Source organism: Dunckerocampus dactyliophorus, chromosome 5 (genome assembly GCF_027744805.1).
Source record: "Dunckerocampus dactyliophorus isolate RoL2022-P2 chromosome 5, RoL_Ddac_1.1, whole genome shotgun sequence".
Lineage (NCBI taxonomy): Eukaryota > Metazoa > Chordata > Actinopteri > Syngnathiformes > Syngnathidae > Dunckerocampus > Dunckerocampus dactyliophorus.
The window spans coordinates 5082657-5098576 of record NC_072823.1 but is presented as its reverse complement, the minus strand read 5'-3'; the positions used below and the strand labels follow the sequence as shown (position 1 = coordinate 5098576).

Genomic DNA, 15920 nt, shown 5'->3' with positions numbered 1-15920 from the left:
TATAGTCACTGTTATGCTCCTTTTACCCAATACAGTAGACATAATCAACAAACAAAGAAGGATATAAAGGAATAAACAAACAAAACAAGGAGCCAAGGTGAGGAATTCCACCACCAGCCACCGGCGTGGACAGGGCGGAGGTGCTGCAACACTAGCATACTGTAGCTATGTCAGCTACAGCACCTATTTGCAGAAGAAAAACAAAATGATCAAACATACAGCTTCTGCAGCTGACTGACAGGACAGGTATTTTAAGATGTGTAGCAAAGCCTGTTTTTCTTTGTAATTTTTAAAAACATTTTTACAAAGCATGAAGTGGTGGATGTTTACACAAGATGGGCTACTTTAGCCAAGGGCGGATCAGAGATGGTATGTTCATGAGGAGGATGGTTTTCCATCAAAAGAACTTCAAAAGAGACGGTTTGAGGACCTTTTCTTTCAAAAGTGGAACAAGCAAGTAAGGGAGATAATATATTTTTTGTTATGTTTGGTAGTCATAGACAGGTTCTAAGGACACATACATTACATAATAAAAAGAACAATTTGCATAATAGGGAACTCATTTTTTCTATTTTTTTCTAGTATGAATTAGTCCAGTCAGTATAGACTGTATTCTTTCAAAGTCACATTATCCTGCTTTACACAACAATTGCCCGTGGTTGGAGCCTCATTTATGCAAATGGTGAACGATTTCACAGGCAAATGTATGAGGAAAAACAGCGTTTTTCATTTGTGTTTAATCTATCTGACTTCTTTCTATTGAAACATTGACTTTAGTGTTGTCAAAATGATGTATTTCTTGAGGATATTGCAAGAAGAGACCTCTGGATGGGAACAACAGACGAGATGCTGCCTTTGTGGGCTTTATTGTCGGTCATGTCATGTCGTCCTTCTCTAAAAATAATGAGTTGAGGAAATGTTTGAAACATTTTAAGGTTTCTGGGTTTACCACAGTAATTTCAATTATTGTGCACCGCATTTGTTTTGTTTTCAACTGCAGAAGGTGCATGTGAAAGTATAGTAGTTCACATTGTGGTTGTCCAGTGTCTATCTAGTTCTGACAGTACTTTAATATATACAAATACTTACTTTGTGTACAGAATGTATTCATCTTTGCTATTTGCAGAGATTGAATCAAAAGCAAGTGGTTCATCATCTTGGTTCATATCGTATCCATCAGTTGAGATAGTTAGAACTGAAGAAGCCCAGTCCAGTTGCCTAAATATCAACCTTTGCAGGTCTTTTCCTGTATAAATGTATCTTATACTTTCATTTCATCTTGGTATTGTGTCAGATTCCGACAGACTCGGCCACAAGATGTAGATTTAGATGAGATATGGATGCTCGGATGGGAGACGCAACGAGGGGATGACAGGAGTGGATGACTGAATTATGAAGATGTGAGGTTTATGCTGTTTCTTTGGGTCGTCTCTTGTATCCTCTTGTTCCTTTGGGAGTCTGTGAACAGGCGCTGAGTTGGGCAAGGAATGCGCTCCTGGCTGGAAAAAGGTTTTAAGTGAGAGGTCCTCCCTGCCTCCGGTTCTACTCAGAAACGAGCCTGTCCAGTAGCGGAAACTCAATCTCCCTCTCCAGCTGGGCTTTTAAGGGTTGGAGAGCACGGCCTGATGATCAAGTCCTGATTGGCTAACAGCGGTTCTGTGATTTGTGTAACACAGCAAAGAGTTGTTGTTGCAGATTTGGTTCTTTTCTACGCTACGGTACTCTATTTCTGTTAGATATAGTGTAAGTAAAAGAGGTGTACCTCATACAAGATGACTCAGGAAGCCAAAGCTATAAACACAATGGGGTTTGGACAGACTGGCATGGGCTTTTGTCTTTGCTTTGTTGCCAGAAAATGCACTGTGGTTTTGTGGCAATACATAACTCACTGGCTGCACGATGGAGAAAGACCGCATTTGACTCGAAAAAGGCTTTAAGATGTAATTGAACTGTGTTGCCTCTTATGTGAGCGCCCTGCAGCGAAATGAAGATTTTATTTGACAAATGGACTCGAGAAAGAAAACTGGCATATATTAGTCATATAGTGGAGTGATGTGCTCTTAAGTCTTCTGGTGGAGGGCTGGAGCCTCTGTCAGTCTGTCCAGACAAGCTTATGTGTGCTTACGTTCAAGGCATTTCCAGTACGTCTATGCTGACTAATTCTACACCCTTTCCAATATCCAAAGACCTGGTAGTGTTACATTCCTTTTGATTCATCATAGGAACCTGTTTCTAGTTGGTTAACTTAAGAGTTTTTTTGTAATTTGAAAAAATTACAAAAAAAATAAAATAAAAATTGCTATTCCTGAGGTGGCTGTGGAAGCAGTCCGTCATTGTTTTTTCCCTTTCATTCTCAAATGCATAAAAAGGGAATGTGCAGAGGTGTCTACATTTTTGTAGCGAGGGCCACATGCTGAAAAATAAACATATGCAAGGGCCACTATATATTTTGTAAAGCATGTATATATATATATGCTCTTTTTTCCCACCGTTTTTGCTGTTTTTTTTTAAATTTTCCAAATACTTCAACTTTCTTGTTTAATAATCTTTGCACATTTTTTCCCAGTGTTTTTGAATGTATTAAAAACTTATTTCCCCAACCAAATTCTAAAACATAACATATTTTTTCTTTTATTTTTCAACTCTAGACTACTAATATGACATTACCTTTTCCCACAATATTATAAGTTTATTCTTGTAAAATTGGGATACTTTATTCTCGCAAAGTTACAGATTGTTAGATTACAACATTATTTTTTCCTGATATTTTGACTTTATTCTCGTAAATACAAACCCCTCTTTGTGGAGTTTGTATGTTCGACCCAAGCTTGCTAACATTACAAATGTTATGTTAAATAACGACTCTAAATTGTCCGCAGGTGTGAATCTGATTGAGAATGGTTTTTTTTGTCTATACAGTAATCTCTCGGTTATCGCAGTTAGTTGATTCCAGACCTGGCCGTGATAAGTGCATTTCCACTAAGTAGGATTTCTTATTTGTAAATAGATATTTTCGTAGTTAGAGCATAGAAAACCTGTTTACAACCGTCTGAATAAATTATTATTTTTAACATTATTAGAGCCTTCTAGAGATGAACTAACACACCTATAGTTACCTATACACTCGTATTACACAATGTAGTAGACATAATAAGAGCTAATGAGCCATTTAAGACATAAATTAAAATTAGACTCATGCTCGAGTATGTTGATATAAAAGTGTTTCCTTGGGGAGCTGAGTGACGGGTGGACAGGAAGTGAGTTGAATTAGCTTGGCATGGGTCACTGCAGCGACAGTAGCCCATGTTTTTAGTAGGGATTATTGTTACTGTGGTGAGATAATTCAAACCTGCAATGAAAGCCTATTTGTCTGGCGATCAAGTCTGGCGTACAGTAACATTACTGACGCCTAGAGGCCTGTGTAGAATACTACACATTATTCACAGCCTCTTTGAATGCGCCTTCTGAATGCCTTATACGTGTATTTTAGTTCATTCAGCCATTTGCAATAAATATGTCAAATTGGCTTCAGTGTGCATACTTTTTGATGAATACTAGGCGCTATTCAACCACAAAACAGCATGATTTATTAATTAATGTATTTTTTTGCAAAGTGGGCAACTGTACAGTGGAACCTCGCTTATCATTGTTGATCAGTTCCAAATTGTCCATCTAAAACCAAATATGAAAAGTGAAACACGTTTTCCTGTAGGAAACAATGTAAAAAAATGTAAAAAGTTTTGAAAAGGCTCACTGTATTAATATGTCATTGGCAGGTGAATAAGCAGTTGAAGTTGTTATTCCAACAAATGAATGAATGAATATTATTTGTAACAAAACAATTGAAGCATGTATGTCGTTTTGGAGAGTGTGTCAACATGGCGTAACTTGGCATTTACCCATTTTAGCTCTGAGCGAGAGCGCTCCAAATATGTCACATTGTGATGCATTAACTGTGTACAGCCTCTTTAGGTCACCTCACACATTGTCTAGAGAAAATGGGACTATTTAATCTTAATACATGCATAGCTAGATAGATGGATGGTGGTGTTGACTTTTTATGTGGACCCTATTTTATATTTTCAGTAGAAAAAATTGCATCCTGTTGCCTGTTTTCCATGTTTATCTCAATCGCCTCTTGCACCCAGGTCTCTTTGAGCTAAATGAGTCTGTTAATTGGGACGGCCTTAAGGGCACATTACCAGCTTGATCTGGTGCTGTTGGCTTGTTCTCGTTTGCCGCGTCCCATCTGTCTCACCTAATTGTAACACCTCTGTTCTGCTTCAGCCAACTACCTTCCCTTTGAGGCCCATGCTGAAGCCTTCAAATCGTCCGTGTCGCCGTCCCCCAGTGAAAGCAGGGGTCGCGTGTCGGGCAAACGGCACTGTTTGTCAGGGAAGATGGAAAAAACATGGAAGGACTCCTGCTGAGAGAAATGTGCCTTCCTTTTCCACTCCCCTAGCCCCCGGCGACCGCCCCCCTCAGCCTCCACCCTGCTGACACTCATGCAGCTTGTGGCTGAGGTAGCAGTGCTCAAGTCAGGTCACTGGGGTTCATCCCTAACATAAGAAAAGTCAAACTGGCTCTTTATTTAGCATCTTCGCCTGCTGAGAGAAGCTCAAAGTACATGTTTGGGTTTACCCTTTTGTTTACAGCTGTGTAAATCATTCAGTAATGCCACCATTGCTGCATTTCAAGCATTTGGCAGAAACATAACTGTTGACCATCAGCACATCATCTTCTCTATAAAGCTCTTTTCTGCCGTTATGGTGTTCCCCTGCTGTGTGCCCATATTTGTTTGTGGTGAAGGGTGTGGCACTCTTGCTTAATCCCCAAGTGCGCAGCTGTAAGTGGTGCGGCTCGAGTGGTAAAGCTGTGGCAAAGAATTTGAGACTCAATCTGGGTGAGTTTCTGTTTGTGAATGCTTTCCTGACACACTCCCGACGCTCCATTTCATTTCACAAGTCTGCAGCGCAGAAAGATGCAAATAACAGGAGTACGTGAATTGAACTTGGCAAGGTGCTAAAATGGGCTGGCAGTAAAGCAGTTTGATGTTGATTGAACTGACGTAAATGTCAAGGTTCACTACAGCATTTAATGTAAATGCAATCTACACGTCTACAGTCTGCACCACATCACTTTTTTTAGTCCAAAGTTGATTTGAAACGTTTTTTCTCTGTCTGTTTCTCTCCAGCCGTGCAATCAAGACCAATCAGGACCTGCTTCCGGAAACCCCCTGGACAAATATCTTCTATGATGACTTCTGGGGCACCTTGCTCACACACAGTGGCAGCCATAAGTCTTACCGGCCCCTGTGCACCCTCTCCTTCCGCCTCAATCACGCTGCAGGTGGGCTGGATCCTTGGGGTTTCCACCTGGTTAACGTGGCTCTCCACGGGGCAGTGACCGGCCTTTTTACATGGCTGGCTCACCTGCTGCTGGGAGGCGGTTGGTGGAGCCTACTGGCTGGCCTGCTCTTCGCATCCCACCCTATCCACACTGAGGCGGTGGCGGGTTTGGTGGGTCGGGCTGATGAAGGCGCCGCCTTGTTCTTCTTGCTGTCCCTGCTGTGCTACATACGTTACTGTAAGCTGCGGGGCAACGCTGGACCACTGCGGCTTGTGGCTTGGTTCCTTGGCAGCCTGGGCTGTGCTGCTTGCAGCATGCTCTGGAAAGAGCTGGGGGTGACGGTGCTGGCCATATCGGCGCTGTACGACGTCTGCGTGTTGCACAGATTCAAACTGCGACAGGTCGTCACGCTTCTTTACAAGGTAAGCATTTTGTCCATTGTGATGCTTGTAATTGACAATACCTGAAATCATTTTTAGTTGTATTTCATGTAATTGTGTAAGGGCAGTTTATTTGCTTGTATTGAAGTGGTACACGCGGCTGCCTGTTGTGCAGTACGTGTGTGTTTCTTTCTCAGCCAGTGCCCCAAAACCCAGCCATTAGAGTTCTTCACTTACGATCCTTAGGCCGGAAAGGTACCTTGTATGTAAAATAAGCAAAAAGAATCAGAAAGACAACATATTTTCTATATTTGGCTGGTTACCATCCAGGATTCAGGATTAGCGCTTATGTGAATTTTTGTATCTCCGTTGGTGGCAACAAACAAGACATTTACTAATTGTGGCGTGTGTTTTGTCATGGTTTTTGACTCATATATTCAATTGCTCTCTGTGCGCCACAATGATTGGGAACAAGCATGGCACATTTCAGTCTTGAAAACCTCTAAAAGGGGCTCAGTGACCTAATTAGTCATTGACTGTGACACTCAAGTGCGTTTCAAGATGGCTAAGGGGAGCATAATGTGTGATTAATGTGCAATCCCTTGGGCCTGTCTGTGTTTGAAAGTACGCTGGTACCTCCGTTTTTGTTATTTATTCATTCCAAACGGTCCGTCAAAAACCGTACCGTACAAACCCCAATCAGTTTTTCCCATAATATTAATGCAAAACATATTTAATAGAGAATAATTATAGTTGTATTTGCATAAAACAAGTTGAAATACATACATTATGAACGAAAAGGATAAATGAACATTTAACATTACGTTTACCTTTTATTTAAGACTCAATAAGGACATCAGAGAGCCTCACGGACACCACCTTTGGGTTTTGCTCTGACTTCCTCCTTGAATTCAGTTGTGTTTCTCACCTTTTGTACAAAAGTGTTGGCATGTGGTGGGTAATATTATGTTGCAGCTATACTCAATAAAAAAAACAGAGCCTTTTAGTATAGCTGTGTTAGCTAGAAAATGACTACAGAGTCAACCGCTGATGATGTCATAGATGGGTGAATGACTTCCGGGTGGTAGTTGAGAGCAGGTTTTGTTTTAAAGACACGTTGGACCCACACAGTGTATTAATAGCACAACAAGACTGAGTGAACAATGCACGGGATTCTTTTTTTGGGCACTCGCAAGATACGCGGGCAAACAGACTAGTTTGTTAAGCGCAATATTTGGTTGGACGAACACTGAAACCTATTTTCTCCAATAATTTTCATTGAAAAAGGAGTTACCACTGTATCTGTTTGTAATAACAAACAAGGATATATTGAGATGTGAAGTGATAGGCAAGTTTTATTTCCTCATCTCCTTTGAAGCACCTGACCATTATGCTGCCATTTTTCCTGCAGCACCTGTCAGAAGTGTTTACTGATGGCTGTCTTTACGACACCAATGCTCCTTTGCACATTATTTTAAAATAAATGCAATGAGACGTACATATATGGAATGGGAAGCGGCCAATATAAATTTGCATATACACTGCGTTCCAAATTAGTACGCACATGATATTTGCATGAAGGTCATTTTGTACCATGGAAGAAAGTGGTCAGTCAGAAACTCTAAATACATTGCAGAGGTCATTTTAAAACCTTCAGGGACCATAAAGGGGCTTACCCGCTAACTCCCAATGATGAATTTGTCCGGCAGAAATCGTCCTCATTATGCCTTCATCGGCGCCGTGCTCTGAATCAGCCGCACGTCTTCACAGTACGAAGGTCACGCTTATGTTTTTGTGCAGTCTAGAAAGTTTTCATGCATTGCACTATTTGAGGCTTTTTGGCAGCACAGAGATCCTTTTTCTTTCCCATAGTGCTTGAAACCTGTGGCAAGCTTAACAATGTCGAACATCATTAAAGTATTTTTTCTTTAATTGGCAAACTAATTATGACAGGTTTCCAAGATTGATATCAGTAATCCAAAGAGCCCTGATGCCTTCCATGAATTTCATTGAAAAACAAAAAATGGAACGTTTATGATACTGAAACCCTATTTGCATAATAATTGGAATGCAGTGTATGTCATGCCCTTGATGAAATGAGTAGAGAGACGAGTATTAAGAATGGAGGTAACACCACTGAGGAAATGTTTTAGTATTAAAAACACGGGCCTTTCTTTCAATGCTCAGCACAGCGCTCACCGACCTCTCATAATTGAAGCGTTATCTGACTTTGTGTGTCCTCTGGAGGATGCTCTGCTGTTTTTTAAGCTTCCTGTTTAAATGTTTTAGGTGCTTTAGTCATTTGACAAGCTCCTCAGAGGTAGATTGATCTCCTACATTTCACCTCACTGATATCGACTTTTGAGTTTGACTGTTTCCACTTAAAGCAACGCCACGTTGTATGTTAAACCCACAAGTGTGAGACTGTGCTGTCGTGACTGCTTTCACCTTGGAAGTGTGCGTGTGTGTCATCACGTCTAAATTTGGTCCAGACTCAATTGCAAAAGAGAAATGACATTGTCGTGTGTACTATGAAGAAAGAAGTGAGGTTACAGCTCACAGCGGGTTTCTTTGCTTTGAGATAAATAAGGAATGGTGTGGCTTGTCAGGCACTTTTGGAAACTACAGCTTTTCATTCTGTCGAGAGAGGGCTTTAAATCAGCGTGTCTTTGTGAGAGTGAGGATTTCTTGATGTGCAGCTCTGGACTGACAATTTTCATTATCACAACATGTAATGTACATCACTGAATGTATAAAAAGAAAACAAACAAAGAGCTCTCATCATCTGTGAAGTGGGTTTCATCTTTGCTTTCCTGCTTGCATGTAGGCACTAATTTCCAAACTAACTGCAAATGCATCGATGGGAAAAGTGCATTGTAACATTTATGACTTGTAATAAGAGTTGCTTCAGCATATCTTTTCCTCATGTGAGTGGATTGAACTTTTGTAGGTTGACTGCAGCGTCTCGCTGAATGCATGACTGACAGCCCACAGTGAGCTGGCGTGGTCTTTTATTACACAGCTAAAGTAGTTTGACATTTAACGCTGGGAATGGGCGAGCGGGTCTGCTTATCTGATTGTCTCTCCCAGTGAATTACAGTAGATGTTCATATCAGGTGAAAATCTTTCATCTGACCACTTTGGCTCCCGTCGTATAAATTGTTGAAAACCTCGATCTACTTCTCCCGGGAGCTCCCAAGTACAATACTCATTCAACCAGAAGCTAACCGCAAATGTTCTCGATGCAAAAAGAAGGAAAAACGTCATCACTGTCACATTTGCTGACAGCAATAAAAAACTGTTTTATATCACAGATTTTATAAAAACACTAAACTAAACCAGAAATATAAATCCTTCTACTACTGCCATGTAGGGTTATAATGATGCGTGCAGTATACTGTACATACAGTCATGGCCAAAGGTTTTGAGAACGACACAAAAATTCATTTTCACAACGTCTGCTGTCTCAGTTTTCATGATGACAATTTGCATTGTCCAGAATGTTACGAAGAGCAATTAATAGTCCCTTTTTGTCATGAAAATTAACTTAATTCTGAAAAAAAAACATTTCCACTGCATTTCAGCCCTGTCACAAAAGGACCAGTTGACACCATGTTAATGATTCTCTGGTTAACATTGGTGAGAGTGTTGACAAAGACAAAGGCTGAAACGACTGCTGATGTGGTGCCTGAAATCTTTGTTTTTCCTCTGTTAACCTTGGTTACCTACAAGGAAACACATGCAGTCATCATTGCATAGCAAAAAAAGGGCTTCACAGGCAAGGATATTGCTGTTAGTAAGATTGCACAAGCAAACATTTATCAGATTATTAAGAACTTCAAGAAGAGCGGTTCAATCCCTAAAAACTGGGGTAAAGCCATTTTCTTTTATGAATCCCCTTTCTGAATATTTGGGGCATCCAGAAAAAAAGCTTGTCCAGAGAAGAAAAGGTGAGCATCCATCAGTCCACCATCAGTCCTGTGTCATTGCAACAGTAAAGCATCCTGAAATCATTCATGTATGGGGTTGCTTCTCAGCCAAGGGAGTAGGCTCACTCATAATTTTGCCTAAGAACACAGCCCTGAGTAAAGAATGAAAGCAGCTGTGCATTACACCAAACAGAAAACCAAAATAAGGACAAAACAGAAAACAACGTGAAAACTAAGGAAAACCAAAACTAAAGTCCAACCAGTCATACGCCACATGGCATAAAGTGCTGGTTATGCAAAGGGGGGTAAGACGTCCTCCTTCGATACTTCAAGAATTACACAATGTCACACGCAGCATGTTGGCACTTTTTCTATAACTTGAATTACATGTTGCAGCATTTGTTTTATTTTGCGCAGTGTTTATTTGTGAAATGCATTCTGTGGCACCACAGTAGAAGAAGCATAATGTGTTCATTACGCGACATTAGTCTGAGGCAGTGCTTCTCAAATAGTGTGGCGGGGCCCCCTGGGGAGGGCGTGAGAAACGGAGGACTTTCCATATTAGTGCAGACCTGCCAACATGTATGAATTTGTTGTACTCAGCAGGCAATTTGACTCCTGAATATGCTTTTATGCTTCACTGCTTGCATTTCGCTGGTGTCAGTTTTGAGTTCAGTCTGTACAGCACACATAAATAAATGGTTATTATTAGTTTCTCAATAGTATTTCAACTCGGGGGGTGTAAAAACATTTCTGTCCCCCAGTGGGGGCATGACAGAAAATAATTGAGAACCATTGATCTGAGGGAAGAGCTGCTGCCTATGTCAGTATCGGCAATGAAGTGCTGGACAGCATCAGATATTGATAAGAAAGTATTTATCGAGCATCTCTATCGGGAAGTGTTTTTTGCGTCATGCATTTACAGTACTCGGGAATCAAATGCAAGCGGGCCTTAAAGGAGAAGTATTCGCTGCAGGAGCAGCGATCCAGACATTCAGGCCACCTCCACAAGCCCAGGGAGTGTGCATTACCACTGCCGTAAAAGACGAGGTGTGGAAGCGTGCAGCCCAGCCCTCGTCTGACTAGCGATGGTGAGAAGAAGAGACAGCGACTGGAGACACACCTCGGTTGTTTGGTAACACTTAACCTCCCCGGTGAAATGGATAAACCAGGGGTGTCCAATTGGGGCACCACGCACCTTATTTTATGGTCCAGCAAAACCCAGCAAAAATGGAAAAATAGAGCAAAAACTGAACAATGTAACAAGAAAAGGCTGAAACACTAACACTAACAACAGCACAAATATTTTTCCTTAAATATACTGTATGTATAACATTTTTTAGCCTTTTAAAAAAAATTACCTGCACGTGTCATGGTCAATAATTGATAAGTGTACTAATAACAATATCAACTATAATAAGTACAATAATTGTGACTCTTTTGCCTTTTCCGTTGAATAATTTCATGCAACTGTACCGGTGTAAGTCTACAGCTCGCATGGGGTTCTCTGCTCTCCATGTGCTCTCTCCATGTGTGTCATTAAATCAAGCAGAGGTGCCAGCAGGCTTGATGAAAGCTCGGCCATGTGCTGAGCTGTTTCCAGGCTACGACTTTATAGCATCCGAGTGCTTCATAGTTGCTCAGGGTAGGTGTGTGCCACAATTTATGTGGAAAAACACGTATTTACTAGACTATTTCCTGCAGCCTGTATTTTGTAGGCTCATTTTAAAAATCTCTTCCAAATGAAGGTGGGAATCTTTGTTATGTTGAACAATAAGGAAAATACCAGTGCAAGATAGCATAAGAATAAATTGTGGTGATGGAAAAGCAGGACTTTTGTGGGCATATCATGCTCAGTAAACAGTGCTGCAATTTTAGTCTCCATTTCTGATGAGGTACAGCCTCATATTCAGTCACATGGGCATTTTTTCCCACATGGTATTGTATTCCTTGCGTAAGCCTGGTGAAGAACAGCATGAGCCTGAGGGTCTGATATTTCTCAGTCAACCGTTTTGAGAGCTCTTTGAAACCATGATACGAAATACGATGCTTGGACGTGTAACCTAGATGAAAAACAATGATGTTGGTGCTGTCATGTCAGCAGAAAAGTCTAGCTCTCATATTTATCATCAGAGAAAGTCGAGACGTTCGTCTGAGGTCATGTTGTCCGCGTCCGACACGTGCTGACCCAGACTTTGAAAAATCATGTCTAAATCTTGGCACAGACACAGCTGGCCCTTAGTGAATGTCAAGCTGACATGCTTTATCTTTTCACACCTCCCATTTTCTGTTCACACTTTGGCTGTTAGTGCAAGGTCACTGCTGGAGGCGTTTGTGAAAATGTGTGCGTGTGTGTTATGTGTCTGATTGGTGACAGAGCTGACAGGGGTTACCTGTGCTGTGCAGATTCAGGGAGGCCAGAGAGACCTGACTGATGTTACATACTACTGTATAGAATGTTAGGTCCCCCCGTCTACAGTACAGCAACTGTACATGTATAGAGCGCATGCACACACACCGTAGTCTACAGATGGCTCCAGTCTACTGCATGAGCCGGAATTTATCTGACAGAACAACCCCAAAAAAAGATGCAATGTTATAATATAGCGTATGAAAAATTCAACATGCTATTTTGTAACTCTGAAAGCAGTCACACTCGATAAAGAAATGCACAGACATTGAGTCACCAATGTGTTGGGTGCTTTGTTTGGGCACTCGATTTTGTGGAATGATGCACAGTGCAAACAGACACGCAATATTGTACAGAAACCTTAGCAAAATTTTGGCAGAAATGTTTGACGAAAACAGAATCCTACAAAAACTGGAGCATTCGAAAACTACGTTTAACTGAATATGATTACTATTTCGCTCATAAAAGGTAGGGGCATCCCATCTGCATAGTGAAAACACACTGTAGAAACAAAGCAAATCAAACTTTACTTTGCCGATGGAAATGAGTTACACTGATTGTTGGAAATGTTCTTTTGCCCTTGATCTGAATCTTGATTCCCTATGAAAAACACCAGGTTAATTGCCATTGTATTTATGCCATGCAATCCCATTAAAGGTCTCTCGACCATACACACCAAAACGTAGCAGGTGAAGGACTATGTACTGTAGATTGTAAATTAAAGAGGGCAACTAAGAAATTTCTTAAAGCATCTGTACACAAACTATGACAGCCCAGCAGTGTTTTCGATGAGGTAAAAGGAAATACAGCCCACACAGGCATTAAGTTCTTACCTGAGGCTCCACACATGCTCTTCCATGCTCTAATGGCTTCTGCCAGCATGTGATAGATTGGGCTCAGCAAGTGACCCCTGCCCTTAGCCACCTGCTTCCTACATGGAGATACACTCCACTGCTTCTGTTTGCGAGAGCGACATGGGCCGCATAATGGAAACCCATAAATAGAAAAACAAAAGTGTGCTGTGGTTACACAACTGGATATGGAAGTGTGTCTCTTTCCATTCATCCTGAATTATTTCCACTGGCAGTGGATAGAACAACTCTCTGGACCTCTTTCGTTGCTCTGCGGCAAGTGCAACCACAGCACAGGAAAGCGACGTGAGCCTGCCAACCCTGTGACTTCAAAGAGAGGGTGAAAACAGGATGAAAGAATGAAAAAAAAAATTGAATGTGAATTTGAAATAATTCACATTATAAACACATGACACAACATAGGAGAGCAGTTTCAGGCCCAGAGTTGGGGGTTCATTTGCATCTCAAAAAGGAAGGACATTCCTTTGAGGACAACATTGTCCAAATTCTGGATAGGAAGTACCGCTGGTGTGACAAAGGTGTGAAAGAAGCTATTTAGCCATTTAGAAGCCAAACTAGAAAGGCCCTTGAAAATGAAGCCTGTGGAAAAATGTCCTAACTTCTCCCCCAAATATCATTTCATTCATTCACGGGAAGGTTGGCTACTAATGAGCTGTTATGCAGGAGGGTCATTCACCCGCTACGCCCGGCAACAACAAAAACCCTATAGTGACCACACATTGTGACTCTGAAGAAGCCTTTGGGATTAAAGGTGAGACGTCTTCAAAAAACAAGAAGAGTCCAGTTGCTTCAATTCAACCTTTGCAAACTACCATGACCTGGATGACTGAGACCGCTCTTTGAGCTACCACCTTATCATGATGGAGAAGTTTGCGTGTCCCGATGATCGTAGGAGCTAAGTTGTCGTGGGCTATTATGCCCCTGATAGGACCACCCAAGACAAACTAGGTGAGGGACCAGACAAAAGGTAGCCCAAATAAACCTCTATGGCGAGCAACAAGGAGCAAGGTTTCCCTCGCTTGGGCATGGGTCACCGGGGCCCTCCTCTGGGGGCCAGGCCTGGAGGTGGGGCACGATGTGGGACAGCCTGAAATGGGTCACCCCGCTGAGCTCACCACTCATAGCAGGAACCAAATGGTCGGGTGTGAGTGAGTTAGATGGTAGCCGAAAGCAGGGACCTTGACAGCCTCGGGGAAGACACAGGACATGTTGGAGAGACTATGTCTCTCAAATGGCCAGGGAACACCTCGGGAGTTGGACGAAGTAGCCTGGGAGAGGCTGGGAGATAAGCAGAAGAAGATGGGTGGATGGATGAATCTACACAGATGAAAAACAGTATCCTTGAAACTACCCGTTTGTATTAATAAAAGATGTAAAACTGCAAGACAGCACACAGCATGCATAAATCTCACTGATATTTATGTCACATTTGTTCACAAAGTAATTTTGTTTCAAGTGATTAATGAACAATCCCCTCTGGGAGACATGCGTTCCATTCAGTGATATGTTGAGCTCAACTAAATGATAAATATGGAGCCTTAATATGACTGATTTACGACGCTCTTACGCAATTTTGCCAATTTAATTGTTTCATTTTGTGCAGATGTCAGAAATGTCAATAGAAGCATGTATCAGTGATCTATGAACTCCTGTTAAGATTTTCTGATTGACAAGTTGATGAAATTACGAGGATGCTGAACAGGAACTTGTCTTCTCTATGAATAGAAGGGAATAACACGATACCTCGGTAATATTTACAGCATTACTGTGTAACATACAGCCCTGTAAAGGCTGCTGAAGGCTGAGCAGTCCAGCAGCTACCTCATTAAATTGGTGCTGTGCTGCAGTGTTCAAGACCAGAAGACATTCTCTGTGTGAGAGTCGCTGGAAAGGACCTCTGCACTTCCCAGCAGAGGTCTTATCTTCTTTGTCTCTCTCAGCAAAAAAGTGGGGAAGTGAAGTGAAGCAGATATGTGCTCAAGGAATAATAAGGCTGCCAAGCCTGCTGCATCCACTGATACATCAATACAGTCAATGATGCTAGCATGAAACTGGCTTGATCATTTATTTACTCACGTTCTAACTCATTTTTAGTCATTTTTTTCTTTACTTATACAGTTTTTAGCTCCTCCGAGCAGAAAACTGAGCTGGGCAATTCTGATTTTTTTTGGTTACCCTAGCAAATTTGTTAGCAGGATTGTGCAAAAACCAAACAACAGATTTCCATGGAAGTTTTGCGCCTATGCAAAACAAGAAATGCTGGTGCTTAGCCAGATGAAGTTGTGGTTCATTTGGGGTTTCACCGTTGGAGACACGATAGAAGCTCCGTGACTTACAACACGATGATTTCATCATCTTACAGCTAAGCACGCATACCAAAACTTGGCGCCATAATGGCACAGACGTAAATCGATACTGAAATGAAATGAGGCAAAAATAAAGCATAGGTATGGCAAGTCTGGCTTGGCATGCACTTAAAGTACTGTAAAATTGATATTTTTTCACATTCCCTGTATTCTGTATAGCTCCTTATTTTGCTGGGATAATTATGACAATTTGTGGCGAATTTTATTCATATTGGTTAATTTATGTAGCGTTAACATTATGTATGTTATTGAAGCACTCGTTACTGTTTCAAAAGTACCGATTTAGCACCATTATCGGATAACATGGAAACGATACCCAACCCTATTTTCGGGTGGGTGGACCGATCCAGACGGCAATTGTATTGACATCGGCTTCCTCTATTCACCACGTGTTATGATTTATGTTCTTGAGCTGAGTTGAAGGACTTTACCGACTATCTTTCCATTTGCTGTCATTTACGGCCTCGTTCTTTTTTGAGCGCACACTGCTGATCGGACAAACTGCTGCTCACCAAACTGTGCCTGGACAAACACATAAATACGGTGTGCATTTTTTAAACTGATTTTTTTTTTTTTTTTAGCACTTTTCTTGTCAGTGGGCTGTGCTCTATTGT

The 15920-nt window shown here is 41.4% G+C and overlaps 1 protein-coding gene across 1 annotated transcript in view; it reads left to right on the top strand.

Annotated features, from left to right (window-relative positions):
- tmtc2b (transmembrane O-mannosyltransferase targeting cadherins 2b) overlaps positions 1-15920 on the top strand; it is a 106418-nt gene that overhangs the window by 38926 nt on the left and 51572 nt on the right. Inside the window, exon 2 of the mRNA XM_054777253.1 lies at positions 5195-5771. Within this exon, the coding sequence (XP_054633228.1) occupies positions 5195-5771 (577 nt within the window). The remainder of the gene's footprint in view (positions 1-5194; positions 5772-15920) is intronic.